The 19,743-nt window shown below is 49.0% G+C and overlaps 1 protein-coding gene across 4 annotated transcripts in view; it reads right to left on the bottom strand.

Annotated features, from left to right (window-relative positions):
- The window catches only part of zgc:153896 (uncharacterized protein LOC569930 homolog), an 85,930-nt gene that overhangs the window by 57,927 nt on the left and 8,260 nt on the right, over window positions 1–19,743 (bottom strand). For 3 of the 4 annotated variants that reach the window (XM_038820580.1, XM_038820582.1, XM_038820581.1), the window contains exon 2: window positions 678–823. In XM_038820580.1, coding sequence (XP_038676508.1) covers window positions 678–823 — 146 coding nt within the window. Of the gene's footprint in view, window positions 1–677; window positions 824–1,212; window positions 1,297–19,743 lie in introns of all 4 variants that reach the window. The other variant, XM_038820583.1, reaches the window with a different exon arrangement.

Genomic DNA, 19,743 nt, shown 5'->3' on the forward strand with positions numbered 1-19,743 from the left:
TTCCACTGGTGGAAGAATCAGGAATGAGAGGGCCCAGATTTCAGGTAATTGGCAAAAGAAGCAATGGAGACATGAGAAAAGACCATTTCAGTAGTGAGTGGTTAGGATTTGAAATGCATTGCCTGAAAGTGTGGAGTAGGTAGATTCAATAGAGGCTTTTCTAAGATTATTATCTAAAGAGGAGAAATAGAACATAGCACATAGAACATTACAGCGCAGTACGGGCCCTTCAGCCCTCGATGTTGCGCCGACCTGTGAAACCATCTGTATCCTATCTGACCTACACTATTCTATTTTCATCCATATGTCTATCCAGTGACCACTTAAATGCCCTTAAAGTTGCAGGCAGGGCGTTCCACACCCCTACTAATCTCTGAGTAAAGAAACTGCCTCTGACATCTGTCCTATATCTACCACCCCTCAATTTAAAGCTATGTCCCCTCGTGTTGATAGAACATAAATGTGCTCAGTTACGAGGACAGGTAGGGTGTGAGGAATGGGATGAGATAAATTGCTCTTTTCGGGAGCCGGCAGAGACACAACGGCCTCCTTCTGTGCTGCAACAGTTCTGTGATTTTGTGAAAATATTAACCCTTCCGATTAAAGTTAACCATGAGACATCAATAAAATAAGGCAGACAGGAACATCTGGGTATTGCTAAATCATGCTAAACAGACCTGATGTTGAGCTGTAATCCAGAGAGGAAGTGTACCATCATCCCACCATTTTGACTCGCTTAAAGTGATTTTGTGTGGTAGTTTGAGTAGGGTTGTAGTGTTGAAATACATATTGTGGACCACTCCGTGATCCTGAATCCATCGTCCTATGAAAAAGGAAGAATGTAGCTTGAAACTGCTGAGCCAAGAATAACAAACACCAACATGATACAAGTTTAACCAGCTAAATACCTTATAGTGGATCATTAACCACTCAAAAACCATATTTGCAAACTGTTTGCACATGTCATGTTTAAATTTGTAGATTTTATCCTTCGCTTCTCGATGACCTATATTTTATAGAAATGTGTTCAGAGAGCACAGGTTGGATGGGAAGCAGAGTGAGAGACCAACGGACAGAAGCAGGTTCAGGGAATCAGAGGACGTCAATCACTATGTTCTCCGCATTTCACTGAGGCCAGGAAAGAATGCACAGAGCTTAGAGTCACACAGCAGAGAAGCAAAGTAGAAAAAGAATTACAAGTAATGTTACTACCGAACAAGTCAGATTCCCAAAGTGAAACCGGTCTTGATTGATCCTCAGTCAGTGAACAGATTCACAGAGGTTCTGCTGAGGAACCTTGAACGCAAAGAATATGACATATTTAAAGAAGAAAAATAAATAACATTATACCAGACAAAAAGTTTGGAAAAATTTCAATGCAAAGACAAGAAAATGTTGCAAATATTCACCCCCAGCTATAATTTTACAGACACATATTACTTCGGAAAGATACAATTTATCATATTTAGGTTAGCACTACTACCTCATAGTGCAGGGAATCGAGTACAATTCTGACCTGTCTGTGTCGGGTTTGTGCACTCAGAGAATCATAGAATCCCTACAGTGCAGAAAATGAAAATGAAATGAAAATGAAATGAAAGTAGGCCATTTGGCCCATCAAGTCTGCACCAACATTCTGAAAGAGCACCCTACCTTGGCCTACTCGCTCGCCCTATCACCATAACACCATCTAATCTTTTGGACACTAAGGGCAATTTAGCATGGCCAATCCACCTAAACTGCACATCATTGGGCTGTCGGAAGAATTCGGAGCACCCGAGGAAACCCATGCAGATACAGGGAGAAAGCGGTTAGCACGTTCTCCCCATGTCTACATGGGTTTCCTCCGGGTGTTCCTGTTTCTTCCCACAGTCCAAAGATGTGCAGGTTAGATGGGTTATGGGGGATGGGGCAGGGAGGGCGAATGGGCCTAGGTGGGGTTCACTTTTGGCGGGTGTTATAATCTGCCTGCTTACCATTGGCTGGGGACTAATGACAATCCCACAATCCTGTGGGAGTATGAGCTTCCCCAATGAGGGGGGGGGGAGAAATCATTAGCAGACTCCCTGCATAAATAGAGCTGGCCAGTTTGGAACCAGCAGGGAGAGGGAGGAGTGAGCTGCAAGGGAAGTTGCTGCTGTTGTAGATATATGTTATTGTAAATAAATGTTATTTCTTTGTATCCTGAAGACTCTTGCTGAATTCTTCATGGCCCTTACAAAACTGCGACGAGGGTTGCAGTGAATAGCTGTCTACACTGCTGAAGCCACCTCCCTGGATTTTTGTTGGACAGAGGTTGGAAGTTGTTTTCTATCACACCATGCCTCTGTATGGACGTTTGGATGTTTTTGATGCTGCGTTGGAAAGCTGGAACCAGTACGCACAACGGATGCGTTACTATTTCCGGGCAAACAACATCACCGAAAACGAGCGCCAGGTGGTCATATTGCTCCCCGCCTGCGGCCCGCACACGTTTGGGGTAATTAGGAGCATTTGCTGCGCTGGACACCAAAACGTTTGGTGAACTTGTGAACTTAGTGGCGCAACATTTTAACCCAACCCCATCCACGATAGTCCAACGTTACCGGTTTAATACCGCTGAGAGGACCCCAGGAGAATCACTTGCCGACTTTCTATCAAGGCTACGCAGGATTGCGGAGTACTGTGACTATGGTGAGACCTTGTCAGAAATGTTACGCGACCGTTTGGTTTGCGGTATTAACAATGCGGCCACCCAGAGAAAGTTGTTAGCCGAGCCAACATTGACTTTTCAACAGGCCATTCAAATAGTATTGACCCGAGAGAGCGCAGAACGAGGAGTGCAGGAGCTACAGGGAATAGAGGTGCATGCCTTGGGGCGCAACCCCTTCCGTCCGAAAGGACCTGCAAATCCCTGCATTCCTGCGGTACCTTCAGCGAGGCGACGTCCGGATCGACGGCAGTGGCCATCGGACATTCCTCCCTGAAGGGAGCCTTCTCCAGAACCAATGGATGAGGAGCCATGTCCGTGTCAGACTTGTAGGCGCCGACCCCCATCGCGGACGCCGGTCTTGGGGGCGCCAGAGGCGGCGTCGTTCCGACCGAAACTGGGGCCAGCCCAGGGGCCGTACCTTTCATTTAGATGAACCTGCGGTGACTACTCCCGAGGACTTGGGGACGGAGGATGACTGCCTGCAGCTGCATTGTGTGGCAGCTCCCCGTGTGGCCCCCATTAAAGTGACTGTACGGCCACCATTAAAGTGACAGTACGGGTCAATGGTCACCCGCTTGAGATGGAGTTGGACACTGGCGCAGCGGTCTCCGTGATCGCCCAGAGGACATTCGACCGTATCAAGCAGGGTACACAGATCCTTACCTTAACTGACACACAGGCCAGGTTGGCCGCCTATACGGGGAACCATTGGACATTGCAGGAACTACGATGACCCCTGTTGTTTATGGACGCCAGGCGGGGCATTTCCCACTTACCGTGGTGTGCGGCCATGGGCCCAGCCTGTTGGGTCGGGACTGGTTGCGCCATTTGCGGTTGCAGTGGCAGCACATCCTCCGAACAGTTTCTGGAGGGTTGACTGAGGTGCTAGGACGATACCCAGATGTATTCCAGCCCGGTTTGGGGAAAATAAAAGCGGTTGTAGCCCGTATCCAAGTCGAACCAGGAGCCACGCCGTGCTATTTTCGGGCGCGCCCAGTGCCTTACACCTTGCTCGAGAAGGTAGAAGGGGAGGTCACTCATTTGGAGACTTTGGGTATCATCAGGCCCGTCCGTTTTGCTGACTGGGCAGCACCAATTGTACCTGTAATGAAGCCAGATGCCACAGTTTGCTTGTGCGGCGACTATAAATTTACAGTGAATACGGCTTCCCGACTCGATCGATACCCAATGCCTCACATAGAGGATCTCTACGCGAAGCTTACAGGCGGACTCTCATTCACAAAATTAGATATGAGTCACACCTACCTGCAGTTGGAGCTGGACCCTGCCTCCCGGCCATATGTAACGATTAATACACACCAGGGCCTGTATGAATATGCACGTTTGCCCTTTGGAGTATCCTCTGCCTGCGCTATTTTTCAACGCATTATGGAGGGCATTTTGAGAGGTTTACTGCATGTAAACGTTTTGATCACGGGGACATCGGAGCAGGAACATCTGGAAAATTTGGAGGCTGTCCTTAGACGCTTTTCGGAGGCTGGAGTCCGTTTACGTCGCACAAAGTGTGTTTTTCAGGCGAAGGAAGTAGTCTACCTGGGTTATCGGGTGGACCGCGAAGGTTTGCATCCTAATGCAGAGAAGGTGCGTGCGATTCAACATGCCCCCGCCCCCGACTGACACTTTACTTCTTCGTTCGTTTCTCACCCTCGTAAACTATTACGGAAAGTTCCTCCCCAATCTGGCAACTACGCTGGCCCCGTTGCACGTTCTGTTAAAGAAGAATCACACCTGGGTTTGGGGTCAGTCACAAGAAACCGCTTTCCGGTGGGTAAAACAACAATTGTCGTTGTCTGGGTTACCAACACACTATGATCCTGGAAAGCCTTTGCTCGTCACATGTGATGCATCCCTGTATGGTATTGGGGCCGTCCTGTCCCACAAGATGGAGAACGGGGCCGAACGGCCGAAAGCTTTCGCCTCCTGCACACTGACTGCCGTGGAAAAAAAGTACGCGCAGATCGAGAAGGAGGGCCTGGGAGTGGTTTTTGTGGTGAAACGCTTCCACCAGTACATATATGGCCGCCACTTCACTATCATGACTGATCATAAGCCTCTGCTGGGACTTTTCAGAGAGGATAAGCCAATACCGCCCATTGCTTCCGCATGGATCCAGCGCTGGGCTTTGTTGCTCGCTGCATACGAGTATTCTCTGGAGCACAAACCAGGAACCCAGCTAGGGAATGCCGACGCACTGAGCCAATTGCCTTTATCGACCGGCCCCATGTCGACCCACACGACTGCTGAGGTGGTTGCAACCCTAAATTTTATGGACACCTTGCCTGTCACAGCATCACAGATCCGTGAGTGGACCCAGACGGAGCCAGTCCTGTCAAAGGTTCGGCACATAGTCCTGTATGGTGGGCAACATAGACAGCTCCCAGGCGAGTTGCGGGCATTTTCCTCCAAGCTGTCCGAATTCAGCGTGGAAGACGGCATCCTTTTGTGGGGGACGCGTGTGATTGTCCGGAAAAAGGACAGGGGCTGATACTGAGAGACTTGCACAATGGGGCTGGTTTAGCTCACTGAGCTAAATTGCTAGCTTTTAAAGCAGACCAAGCAGGCCAGCAGCACGGTTTGATTCCCATACCAGCCTCCCCGGACAGGCGCCGGAATGTGGCGACTAGGGGCTTTTCACAGTAACTTCATTGAAGTCTACTCGTGATAATAAGCAATTTTCATTTAATTTCATTTTTCATTTCATGGGCATCCAGGTGTGACCAAAATGAAAATGTTGGCCCGGAGTTATGTCTGGTGGCCAGGCCTCGACACCGACATTGAGAAGGTGGCCCAAAACTGCTCCATTTACCAGGAGCATCAGAAGCTTCCGCCGGTCGCGCCCCTACATCACTGGGAAAGGCCAGGGCAGCCTTGGGCGCGCTTACATGCGGATTTCGCCGGCCCTTTTCAAGGATCCATGTTCCTGCTATTAATCGACGCCCAGTCTAAATGGCTAGAGGTGCATAAGATGGGAGGCACAACATCCTGCGCAACAATCGGGAAGATGCGTTTGTCTTTCAGTACGCTTGGCCTCACCGATGTGCTGGTCATGGACAACGGCACTCCGTTCATAGGTGAGGAGTTTGCGAGGTTCATGAAGATGAACGGCATACGCCACATCCGCACTGCCCCTTACCACCCAGCTTAATAAGAACATAAGAACTAGGAGCAGGAGTAGGCCATCTGGCCCCTCGAGCCTGCTCCGCCATTCAATGAGATCATGGCTGATCTTTGGTGGACTTTCCGGCATAACCCTTAATCCCTTTATTCTTCACAAAACTATCTATCTTTACCTTAAAAACATTTAACTCCAAATCATCTATGTAAATTGTGAACAATTGTGGGCCCAACACGAATCCCTGAGGGACACCACTAGCTACTGATTGCCAACCAGAGAAACACCCATTAATCCCCACTCTTTGCTTTCTATTAATTAACCAATCCTCTATCCATGCTACTACTTTACCCTTAATGCCATGCATCTCTATCTTATGCAGCAACCTTTTGTGTGGCACCTTGTCAAAGGCTTTCTGGAAATCCAGATATACCACATCCATTTTCTACCCGTTATCTACTGCACTGGTAATGTCCTCAAAAAATTCCTTTGGCTTCAAATGGGTTGGCGGAGCACGCAGTGCAGACATTCAAACGAGGCCTCAAGAAGCAGTCTTCCGGGTCGATGGACAAGTGACCGGCTCATTTTTTGTTTTCATATAGGACCACCCCCCATGCGGTGACTGGGTAGCTCCCGCAGAACTCCTAATGGGCCGGAGACTTCGCACCCACCTTAGCATGGTTTTCCCAGACATTGGCGCAGAAGTACGCCACACACAAGAACGGCAGGGACATGGTTTTTCTTGGCATCGGCCGATTCGGCAGTTTACACCCGGGGACCCAGTGTACGTTCGGAATTTTGTTGGTGGTGCCCAGTGGGTCCCTGGCGTAATCTTTCGCCAAACGGGCCCTATCTCTTACCAGGTACAAGCCCAGGGTCGTCTCCAGCGCAAATATGTAGACCACGTTCGGTCCAGAAGACTATCACTTCCAAAGATTCCCCACCCCAGGAGCTCATTTTTACAGCCACAGAGACCAAACACAATGGAAAGTATTCCTCACAATCTTCCTCTGGCGCCTCACTCAAAGCCTGCGCAGGTCGTGACAGAACCGTGTGGATGGAGACAGAAGACACCTCAGAGGGAGAATCCTCGGGCCTACGGGCCGTGGATGGACAACCGTCGCGCCGTTCATCGCGGAGGCGCCGGTCTCCATCTCATTACAAACCGCCCGGTCCAGCGCCTCGTACAAATGGGGCCTGGCCTGCGGCAAAACGAGTCCGACGCCCTCCTTCGCCAGGGTCTTCGGTGGATTCCTTGGACTTTGGGGGGGAGGGATGTTATAACCTGCCTGCTTACCATTGGCTGGGGACTAATGACAATCCTACAATCCTGTGGGAGTATGAGGGGGGCGGAGAAATCATTAGCAGACTCCCTGCATAAATAGAGCTGGCCAGTTTGGAACCAGCAGGGAGAGGGAGGAGTGAGTTTCAAGGGAAGTTGCTGCTGTTGTAGATATATGTTATTGTAAATAAATGTTATTTCTTTGTATCCTGAAGACTTGTGCTGGATTCTTTGAGGCCCTCACAAAAGCGGTCGGTGCAGATTCGATTGGCCAAATGGACTCTTACACTTTAAGGATTCTATCTTATCTAATATTCAGGGAAGGTATGTCGTGCATGTGAACCAACTGGCAAACTGTAGTCAGACACAACACAGTCCAAAGTAAATGACAGATTTGTAGAATTCCATGACAGCAAAACTGGCGGCACACCTGGACTGATTCAGTGACTGTTCAGGGGCTAGCACCGGGGCCACATGGAACACAACTGATTCCAATGGGAAACGGTGCCGAATTCGCAGGTTTTGCAATTGACACTCAGGAGGCTGACAAGCTGCAGCCGCACATGCACATTACAATCCCCACACAGACTCACCCCTGCCAGTAAGAAAGTACACATCCTGCTGATGGGTCAGCTGGGGCCAGAGTGCACCTAGGTGAGTGCTCTCGGGGGACATCCATTGGCCCTATGTTCATAGTGGGCAGTCAGCGACATGCGCAGCAGATCGCTGCAATGGTGTTCCATGCCCATCCACTCTGACCCCACAGTCCACTTCCTGGCCACCCCCTCTATTCCCCCCCAGCCCAAGAAGAAGCCCACTCCCGGCCAGCGGCACAATTGTCAGCAGTTAAAGGCATTGTTGGGCACTTTCCGTACCCCCTCTCTCTCCCTCATCGGCCACCATGCCAGTTTCATGAGGTTTTTTTTAAAGTCAATTTTATTGAGGTATTTTGGCATTTCAAACAATAACATTGTACAGTATTGTACAAAAGGAAAAGCAAATAACGCATAGTACAAACCACAACTCCATTCTCGCAAGGACCTGCCTAAACCACTCCTTACTCTACACTACCCTCGCACCGCCCCCCCGCCCCGCCACGCCCCCCCACTGACGATTAATTCTTCGCGAAGAAGTCAATGAATGGCTGCAACCTCCGGGTGAACCCCGATAGTGAACCTCTGAAGGCTAACTTAACATTTTCTAGACCGAGAAAGCTGGCCATGTCCGATAGCCATGCTTCGGTCTTCAGGGGCTTTGAGTCCCTCCGTGCCAACAGTATTCGTCGCCGGGTTACCAGGGAAGCAAAGGCCAAGACGTTAGCCTCCTCCTCCTCCTGGACTCCCGGGTTCTCCGACACCCCAAAGATTGCCACCTCAGGACTTATTACCACCCCAGTTTTCAAAACCCAAGACATGATGTCCGTGAATCCCTGCCAGTACCCCCCCCCCCCCGAGTCCAGGGCACGACCAAGACCATGTGCACGTGATTAGCCGGCCCACTGGCACATCTGGCATACTTGTCCTCCTGCCTGAAGAATTTACTCATCCGGGTCACCGTCATGTGGGCCCGGTGCACGACATTAAACTGGATCAGACTGAGCCTGGCACGTTGCGATCGTGTTCATTCTGCCCAGAGCTTCTACCCAAATACCGTCCTCCATCTCCCCCCCGAGCTCCTCTACCCACTTAAGCTTCAGGTCCTCAGCCTGTGTATCCTCTGCTCCCATTAGTTAGAATAGAATAGAACAGTACAGCACAGAACAGGCCCTTCGGCCCTCAATGTTGTGCCGAACAATGATCACCCTACTGAAACGCACGTATCCACCCTATACCCGTAACCCAACAACCCCCCCCCCCCCCAACCTTTACTTTTTAGGACACTGCGGGCAATTTAGCATAGCCAATCCACCTAACCTAAGTTCTTTGTAGATATCTGAGACTCAACCCTCACCTACTGCTCCCCTAGAAACTACCCAGAAGTTTGGATCAGAAATTGGCTAGCTGATAGAAGACAGTGGTGGTGGTTGATGGGAAATGCTCTGACTGGTGTCCAGTTACTAGTGGTGTGCCACAAGGATCTGTTTTGGAGCCGTTGCTGTTTGTCATTTTTATAAATGACCTGGAGGAGGGCGTAGAAGGATGGGTGAGTAAATTTGCAGATGACGCTAAAGTCGGTGGAGTTGTGGACAGTGCAGAAGGATGTTACAAGTTACAAGGGGACATAGATAAGCTGCAGAGCTGGGCTAACAGGTGGCAAATGGAGTTTAATGCAGAAAAGTGTGAGGTGATTCATTTTGGAAGGAATAACAGGAAGGCAGAGTACTGGGCTAATGGTAAGATTCTTGGTAGTGTGGACGAGCACAGAGATCTCGATGTCCATGTCCATAGATCCCTGAAAGTTGCCACCCAGGTTGAGAGGGTTGTTAAGAAGGCGTACGGTGTGTTAGCTTTTATTGGTAGAGGAATTGAGTTTCAGAGCCATGAGGTCATGTTGCAGTTGTACAAAACTCTGGTGCGGCCGCATTTGGAGTATTGTGTGCAGTTCTGGTCGCCACATTATAGGAAGGATGTGGAAGCATTGGAAAGGGTACAGAGGAGATTTACCAGGATGTTGCCTGGTATGGAGGGACGATCATATGAGGAAAGGCTGAAGGACTTGAGGCTGTTTTCGTTAGAGAAGAAGGTTAAGAGGTGACTTAATTGAGGCATACAAGATGATCAGAGGATTAGATAGGGTGGACATCGAGAGCTTTTTTCCTCGGATGGTGATGTCCAGCACGAGGGGACATAGCTTTAAATTGAGGGGAGATAGATATAGGACAGATGTCAGAGGTAGGTTCTTTACTCAGAGAGTAGTAAGGGCGTGGAATGCCCTGCCTGCAACAGTAGTGGACTCGCCAACAGTAAACGCATTCAAATGGTCATTGGATAGGCATATGGATGATAAGGGAATAGTGTCGAGGGACTTTAGAAGGGTTTCACAGGACGGTGCAACATCGTGGGCCAAAGGGCCTGTACTGCGCTGTAATGTTCTATGTTCTATGTTCTACCCTGTCCTACCTCCCCTTTGGCGGGAGGCGTGGGAAGGATGGCACCAGTCTGCGCACAAAATCCCGCACCTGTAAGTATCTAAAGTCATTCCCTCCCGTCAGCCCAAACTTCTCCTCCAACGCCCTCATGCTTGGAAAGCTCCCTTCCAGGAACAGATCACCCACCCTCGCAATCCCCACCCTCCGCCACAGTCGATACCCACCGTCCATGTTCCCCGGGGCAAATCGGTGATTACCACAGATTGAGGTCCACACCAATGCTCTTACTTCCCCTATATGCCTCTTCCACTGGCCCCAGATCCGCAGAGCCACCACCACTATAGGGCTGGTGGAGTAACGCGCCAGCAGGAGTGGCAGGGGCGCCGTAACCAGGGCCGCCAAACTGGTGCCCCTGCACGAAGCAGCCTCCACCCGCTCCCAAACCGACCCTGTGCCCACCATCCATTTCCTTATCATCGCTAGGTTGGCCGCCCAGTAGTAGTTGCTAAAGTTCGGCAACGCCAGCACCCCCCTCCCCTCTGTTCCTTTCGAGCATCACCTTCCTCACCCGCGGGGACTTCCCCGCCCAGAAAAATCCCAGGATAATTTTATTCAGCCTCTTAAAGAAGGACCTCGGGATGAAAATGGGGAGATACTGAAATTTGAACAAGAATCTCGGGAGAATTATCATCTTAACAGTCTGCACCCTCCCCGCTAGTGACAGCGGGAGCGTATCCCAACTCCAAACCTCCTCCCTCACTCGTTCCACCAGTCGGGTTAGGTTGAGCTTATGCAACCTGCCCCAGTCCCGTGCCACCAAGTATCTAAAGCTTTCTCCTACCAGCCTGAACGGCAACCCCTTCAGCCTACTCTCCTGCCCCCTCGCCTGAATTACCAACAACTCGCTCTTAGCCATGTTCAATTTATATCCTGAAAACCGGCCAAATTCCCTCAGTATTTCCATGATGCCGTCCATCCCCGCCATTGGGTCTGACACGTATAACAGCAGGTCATCCGCGTATAATGAGACTTTACGTCGTCGTCCCCCCCCCCCCCCCCCCCCAATCCGGACCAGCCCTTTCCAATCCCTCGAAGCACAAGCGAACTGCGCTGTCCAATTGGGGGCAGAGAATCGCGGAGGCCCCAGAGAATACCAGGTCAGACTCACTAATGATATGCAAACAGTGCTTACTGTACGTGCATTCCAGAATGCACTGGCGCCGCTCTTGAGGCGGCGGAGAATTGCATTTCGGTGTCAAATCGGCACCCGTCGCAATTTCGGTGGCAGAACCGATTTTCCGCCCAATCGCGTTTAACAATTATGCCGTCGGCCAATGGAAATCCCACCGACAATGTTTTGGCCTCAACTCTTCCTGTAGTAATGAATTCCCCAAGCCGACCACAATCTGGGTGGAGAGGTTCTCCTCATCTCAATCGTAAATGGCCTTTCCTCAGACTGTGACCCCTGGTTCTGGACACCCCACCATCAGGAACATCTATGAGATCCCCCCCTCATTCATCTGAACTCGAGCGAGTACAATCCTAACTGATTCAAATTCTCCTCATATGTGAGTCCTGCCATCCTTGGAATCAATCTGGTAAACCTTTTCTGCACTCCCTCTAGAGCAAGATAAGGAGACCATAACTGCACACAATATCCCAGGTGTGGCCTCACCAAGGCCCTGAATAATTGCAGCAAGACATCCCTGCTCCTGTACTCAAATTCTCTGTAACCAAGGCCAGCATACCATTTGCCTTCTTTACCGCCTGCTGTACCTGTATGCTTACCTTCAGTGACTGGTGCACAAGGACACCCAGATTTCATTTCATATTCCCCCTCCTAATTTATGGCCATTCAGATAATATTCTGCCTTCTCGTTTTTGCTAACGACATATGCATTAACATTATATTATACACTACAATATCAATTTAGTTTCTGAATACAAAGGGTTAACAAAAGACCAACTTGAGTTTAATGACCATTTAGTCTACAGTAACTAATCCAAAATTTTCAAATTTACATTTGAAAAGGAAATTGAAAAGGACTTATGCAGAAAAATACAGCTATTGCAACTTTTATTGCACATTAAACCTTACTACAGGCACATTCACTTGATACTTTTGGAGGCGTATTTTCAAATTTTAGTTCCTTTCAGCAGGTCAAGTCTAAATGAGATACTAAATAATTAAAGGTGAGGGTGGAGAATGAAATGAAAGTCTCCATAGCCCCCGGCTGCTTTCCCCTTTGAGAGAGAGTTGACTGATGGTGATTAAACCTGAGGGTTGTCACAACATGTGAATATTGAAAAGAACATAAATGGTTAATGTAATAGAATATAGAACAGTCCAGCACAGTACAGACCCTTCCGCACGCGATGTTGTGCCGATCATTCACCCTCATCTAATATCAACCGAACCAATACCCCTTCAATTTCTGCTGTACATGTGCCTGTCCAAGAGTCGCTTAAATGTCCTTAATGACTGTGACTCCACTACGTCCGCTGGCAGTGCATTCCACACACCCACCACTCTCTGTGTAAAGAACCTAATTCTGACATCTCCCCTATGTCTTCCTCCAATTACCTTAAAATTATGTCCCCTCGTGACAGCCGCTTCAACCCTGGCGAAAAGTATCAGGATATCCACTCTACCCATGCCTCTCATCACCTTGTACACCTCTATCAAGTCACCTATCTTCCTTCTTCGCTCCAGTGAGAAAAGTCCAAGCTGCCTCAATCTTTCTTCATAAGACATGTCCAGGCAGCATCCTGGTAAATCTCTGTACCCTCTCCAAAGCATCTCTCCAAAGCATCCACATCCTTCCTACAATGAGGTGACCAGAACTGGACACAATATTTCAAGTGTGGTCTAACCAGGGTTTTATAAAGCTGCAGCAAAACCTCTCAGCTCTTAAACTCAATCCCCTTGTTAATGACGACGGCATTGCTGCAGCAGCCTCAGTACTCAACACCGACAACTGCCAATCTCCAGACACAATTCTGCAACTCATCCGCTTCATTCTGGATCACAAAGTCTTCACCTTCGACAACAAGTTCTTCACCCAGACGCACGGAACAGCCATGGGGACCAAATTCACACCTCAATACGCCAACATCTTCATGCACAAGTTTGAACAGGACCTCCTCACTGCACAGGACCGTCAACCGATGTTATACACCAGATACATCGATGACATTTTTTTCCTTTGGACCCACGGCGAAGAATCACTGAAACAACTACACGATGACATCAATAAGTTCCATCCCACCATCAGACTCACCATGGACTACTCTCCAAAATCAGTTGCATTCTTGGACACACTCGTCTCCATCAAGGATGGTCACTTCAGCACTTCGCTTTACCGCAAGCTCACGGATAACCTCACAATGCTCCACTTCTCCAGCTTCCACCCTAAACACATTAAAGAAGCCATCCCCTATGGACAAGCCCTCCATATACACAGGATCTGCTCAGACGAGGAGGAGCGTAACAGACATCTACAGACGCTGAAAGATGTCCTCGTATGAACGGGATATGGCGCTCGACTCGTCGATCGACAGTTCCAACGCGCCACAGCAAAAAACCGCACCGACCTCCTCAGAAGACAAACCCAGGACACAACCGACAGAGTACCCTTCGTCGTCCGGTACTTTCCCGGAGCGGAGAAACTACGACAACTTCTTGGCAGCCTCCAACACGTCATCGATGAAGATGAACATCTTGCCAAGGTCATCCCCACACCCCCACTACTTGCCTTCAAACAACCGCGCAACCTCAAACAAACCACTGTTTGCAGTAAACTATCTAGCCTTCAGAACAGCGACCACGACACCACACATGGCAATCTCTGCAAGACGTGCCAGATCATTGACACGGATCAACACCACTCACCAGATACGCGGTACATACTCGTGTGACTCGGCCAACGTTGTCTACCTCATACGCTGTGTTGCTCGTTCTGAGTAAGTGTGCTTAACACTCACTTGGCTCTGTTTCTCTTTCTATGCTCTGGAGTCGCAGGTGCCGTAAAAGACACCGTCACAAGTATCAAGGTCGAGTTCAAAGCAATAAAGCTATACACCGATTAGTAAGTCCAAAACAATTAGAATTTATTGTAAAACAATTATAATAACACTCATGCACACGCTAAAGTCTAACTTACTTTTACCATTAAACGACTAATACTTATCTAAGAAGGAACAGGCAAGGTCAGGGAACAAGGCCTTCGTTCCGTTCTGGTCTGCAACTTCGAGTCACTATTGGTCGGCAAGGGTATAAGTAATGCCTGGGTCAAGTAGCGATCGTCGTTTGGCACTTACTTATCGATGGCTGCTGCTCGACGGCTGGTGTAAAAGACAGGGGTCTGGAGGCTGGAGTCGGAGGCCGGAGACAGGAGACTGAACCATGTGCAGAACCTCTCTTTTATAGGTCCCAGGGGGTCCGTGCCCCTTGGGGCGGGCTTCCTTACCTGCTGGGGATCGATTGGGCCTTTTCCCAATCGATATGATTTGAACCCCCCTATCCTAGGGCCGTTCCTTGATGGCTGGGGCAGTTCTTAGGACTCATTGTCCCGGCTTCGCTGGTTCCATCGTGTCTGCTTCGCTATTGAAAGTATCGATTGATACTTGAGTGTATCTATTGTGCCCGGGACTGTCCCGGTATCACCTAATTAATATGTAAACTGTTTTCCATTTACAGCGCTGCCTGAACTCTGCAGCTGTCGGGAAACCGGTTTTTGCAAGTGTCTCAATGCTGAAAGCTTCTGCAAGCTGTTTGCTCTTTACTATGTCCGTTTTTTCCTGCATTCTTTGCAGTCTTCCATTTTGTGTTACCAGTGGCCAACTTAGATGGCTACAGCTGCAGGAAAGGATGTCCCGAAGTGTGGTACATTCCGAGACCATGCAGACGCTGCAACAACGAATGAACAGACACCAGGCAGGAATGTTCCCTTCCAGTCGGGGAACTCTTCAGCAGTCAAGGGCATTCAGCCTCTGATCTACGGGTAAGCGTTCTCCAAGGCGGCCTTCAGGATGCGCGGCAAGCAGAATCGCTGAGCAGAACTTATGGCCAAGTTCAGCACACATGAGTGCGGCCTCAACCGGGACCTGGGATTCATGTCGCATTACATTCATCCCCCACCATCTTGCCTGGGCTTGCAAAATCCTACCAATTGTCCTGGCTTGAGACAATACACACCTCTTTAACCTGGGGTTACCCCTATCTCTGGATCTGTAAAGATTCAATTACCTGCATGTGATGAACGGGATTAATAACTGCTGTAAACGGTACCTGACCTTTAATACCTTGCCCCTTTAAGAGGCTTGGAACCCTGGGGGACTCCGCCTCTGGCTACGTTCCCAGGAAACGGTATATAGGATGAGCCTCCATGTGGTGAGCACACTTCTCTCGGATGCTCTTCAGTTCTCTGTAGATTAAAGCCTTTTGATTACTGACCTCGCTCTCGCGTCGTAATTGAGGGTGCCTCACTGGAAATGCTCACATTCTAAGCATTGTCTGGCATCTTTGAATTTGTCTATATATATGTTTCTGGAAAATACCTCTTCAGTCCCCTCCTGAGCAAGGAGCAGTGCTCTGAAAGCTAGTGATTTGTAACAAACATGTTGGACTTTAACCTGGTGTTGTAAGACTTCTTACTGTTCTCACCCCAGTCCAACGCCGGCATCTCCACATCTTGTTAATGAAAACCAACACACCATATGCCTTCTTTTTTGTAAAATGTTTTTTTATTGGGTTTTTGAACATAGTATATTTACAGTTATGTACACAGAATGAAATATAAAAAAACAAAATGGTGGGATATTGTACACCAGCTCAAAAACAGCAACTCTGTATAATTAGCAATATTACATTTAACAAATAAGTAGACACATGTTTGCGGGGTGGGGGGAAAACAGGGGAGGTGTATATACATTTGGGTGCCGGAGAAACAATTACAGTGGTTATGTCCAATACAGAGAGGGCAATACGAGAATAGATCTGGTGTTGGTGTTGTTACTTGCTTCTCCCGGACGGTTTTCGCTGCCGTTGTTGTTGTGCGTTCACCTCCGCTTTGGCCGTTCGTCCCGTCTTTCTCCCATATTTTCTTGCTCTCTGTTACTGTATTTGCCTAGTTTGTTGTGGTTCCCCATGCTCAACTTCCGGCTTTCATTCTCCCACCTCCCCCCTCTCTGGTTTCCCTCTATTGTTCCCTGTCTCCTCCCCCCTTCCCCCCTCCTGTGTTCATCTTTTTTTTCCCCTCGGTTTAGCAATTCCCCCCACCACCCAGGTCTTTCCCTCCATCTCACACCTTGGCTACTTTTTTCCCCTGATTCTAGGCTACTTGGTTATTCTTCTGCTTGTTCGTTAGCCACAAATAGGTCCCGGAACAGTTTGGTGAATGGCTCCCACGTTCTGTGGAAGCTGTCATTCGGCTCTCAAATCATGAATTTGATTTTCTCCATTTGGAGAGATTCTGAGAGATCGGACAGCCATCTGCAGCTTTGGGTGGTGCTGCTGACCGCCAGCCGAACAGGAGTCTATGGCGGGCTATCAGGGAGGCAAGGGCATCCGCGCTCCTCCCCAGGAATAGATCTGGCTGGTCTGATACCCTGAAGACCGCCATTTTCGGGCATGGCTCCACCCTCACCCCACCACTTTGGACAGTGCCTCAAAGAAGGCTGTCCAGTACCCATCATGTCTGGGGCAAGACCAGAACATGTGGGCATGGTTGGCTGGGCCTCCTTGGCACCGCTCACAGCTGTCCTCCACCTCCAGGAAGAACCTATTCATTCGAGTTCTTGTTAAGTGGGCTCTATGTACCACTTTTAGTTGCATCAGGCTAAGCCTTGCTCACGTAGAGGGCGAGTTGACCCTTTGCAGTGCTTTGCTCCACAGTCTCCACCCTATTTCAATCCCCAGGTCTTCCTCCCATTTCTTTCTTGTTGCGTCCAGTACGGTGTCCACCCTTTCTACCAGTTGTTCATACATGTCGCTACAGTTTCCTTTATCTGGGATGTTTGCATCCAGTAACTCTTCCAGTAGTGTCTGTCGTGGCAGTTGTGGGTACGTTCTTGTCTTCTTTCGTAGGAAGTTTTTGAGTTGCTCGTTCCCCCGGCTAGCTAGAATTTCTCTATCAGTTCGTCCAGTGTCGCAACCCTGCCATCGCTGTATAGGTCCCTGACTGTCAGTGCCCCCCCCCCCTGTCCCCACTTTTTAAAGGTGGTGTCATTCAGCGCTGGTGTAGAACCTATAGTTGTAGCAGATGGGGACTTTGTACGACATTTTGATCAGGCCAAACTGCTGCCATAGTTGGTTCCAGGACTGGAGGGTGGCTATCACCACTGGGCTGCTGGAGTGTTTTTTGGGTGGGGATGGGAGTGCCGCCATGGCGAGAGCCCGGAGGGATGTCCCCTTGCAGGAGGTCTCCTCCGCACGCACCCACTCGGCTTCTGGCTCCTTGATCGCTCGGCTGTAGTGGTAGAATTGTATGTTTGGGAGGGCTAGACCCCCCCTGGATTTTGTTTTTTGTAGGACCTTCTTTGGGATCCTACCATTCTTCCCCGACCCCCCCCCCCCCATAAGAACACGATGATTCATTTGTCTAGTACTTTGAAAACGGCCGTGGGGATGTAGATCAGGATAGATCTAAGAATGATGATAAGGGCAATCTCTGCAAGATATGCCAGATCATCGACATGGATACCACCATTACACGTGGAAACAACACCCACCAGGTACGCGGCACATACTCGTGCGACTGGGCAGCACGGTAGCATTGTGGATAGCGTAATTGCTTCACAGCTCAAGGGTCCCAGGTTCGATTCCGGCTTGGGTCACTGTCTGTGTGGAGTCTGCACATCCTCCCCGTGTGTGCGTGGGTTTCCTCCGGGTGATCCGGTTTCCTCCCACAGTCCAAAGATGTGCAGGTTAGGTGGATTGGCCATGATAAATTGCCCTGAGTGTCCAAAATTGCCCTTAGTGTTGGGTGGGGTTACTGGGTTATGGGGATAGGGTGGAGGTGTTGACCTCGGGTAGGGTGTTCTTTCCAAGAGCCGGTGCAGACTCGATGGGCCGAGTGGCCTCCTTCTGCACTGTAAATTCTATGATAATCTATGACTCGACCAATGTAGTCTACCTCATACGCTGCAGGAAAGGATGAAGTGTGGCACATTGGCGAGACCATGCAGACACTGCGACAACGAATGAACGGGCATCATGCAACAATCACCAGGTAGGAATGTTCCCTTCCAGTCGGGGAACACTTCAGCAGTCAAGGGCATTCAGCCTCTGATCTCCGGGTAAGTGCTCTCCAAGGCGGTCTTCAGGGCACGCGACAACGCTGAATTGCTGAGCAAAAACTTGTAGCTAAGTTCCGCACGCATGAATGCGGCCTCAACCGGGATCTTGGATTCATGTCGCATTACATTCACCCCCCACCATCTGGCCTGGACTTGCAAAATCCTACCAACTGTCCTGGCTTGAGACAATTCACACCTCTTTAACCTGGGATCACCCCCGATCTCTGGATCTGTAATGATTTGATAACCCGCAAATGCTCGCATTCCAAGCATTGTCTGGCATCTCTGACTTTGTCTATATAAATGTTTCTGGAACATACTGTGTTGTTACTCGTGTCTTAATAAAGCTCGTAGTCTCAAATGTGGAGAAGATGCTTTATTGTGAGTTCGTTCTCTCTTCAGTGCTGTTACCTATGGCTACCTTCAGTGTTCCTAGCTGGCGTGTGTCCTGCTCCAAGTTCTGCCCTCTGTGAAGTGTCCTCACTTCCTGTCCCCGTCTATTTATATGGCTCTCCCGTGCCCCCTCTAGTGTTTGCTCAGTTGTATTGCATCTAGTTAACTTGTGATCACCACATCCCCCTTTTTCTCTTTACATATTTTCTGTACATCGTTAAAGAAAATTGTACATCCTGTCCCGGTGTATTTATAGCTCTCCCTCTGGTGTTTGCTCAGTTGTTTTGTATCTAGTAAATCTACGATCACCACATCCCCCTTTTTCTCTTTACATATTTGCTGTACATCGTTAAAGAAAATTATAGAAAACAGTTACTTATGATATGCGTATCTATACAGGTGATGGTGCTATTGCATATTGTACAAAGCCAATGTAGTTATATGTCCAATCTTAATAAAAACATTTATGAGTCCAAACTTGATGAATTTGTTCAGAGCTTTTTTTTTTGTTTTTGTTGTTGATGACGTGGTGATATTGATATTGCAAGTCCGCTGTGAATGTTGTTGGTGTTCCTTGTTATTTTAAGTACCCAATGCATCATCCCGAGGTGTTTGCATGGTCACCTCACTGATGTTGACTGGCATGGACTTTTTTCTGTGCTTGTGGTGTTGATTTATTGTCTCATCCGCCTTGGATGCTGGTGTGCTTGCTCGTTCTGGAGCAGACGTGAGTTTGTGCGATTCGTTGTCATCCCATGACATGTTTGTAGTCTTGTCATCGTTTTGCAGTGCGCTGTGGCATTGTCCTTCATGTGCCGAGTAGTACCATTGTGTACAAGTCGTTGTTTCATTGCTGTTGTTTCTGTCGTTCCTGTTTTTGTTGTTTTCGTTGCCGTACTTGTTGCTGTTTTTGTCGT

The sequence above is a fragment of the Scyliorhinus canicula genome, chromosome 15, assembly GCF_902713615.1.
Source record: "Scyliorhinus canicula chromosome 15, sScyCan1.1, whole genome shotgun sequence".
Taxonomy (NCBI): Eukaryota; Metazoa; Chordata; class Chondrichthyes; order Carcharhiniformes; family Scyliorhinidae; genus Scyliorhinus; species Scyliorhinus canicula.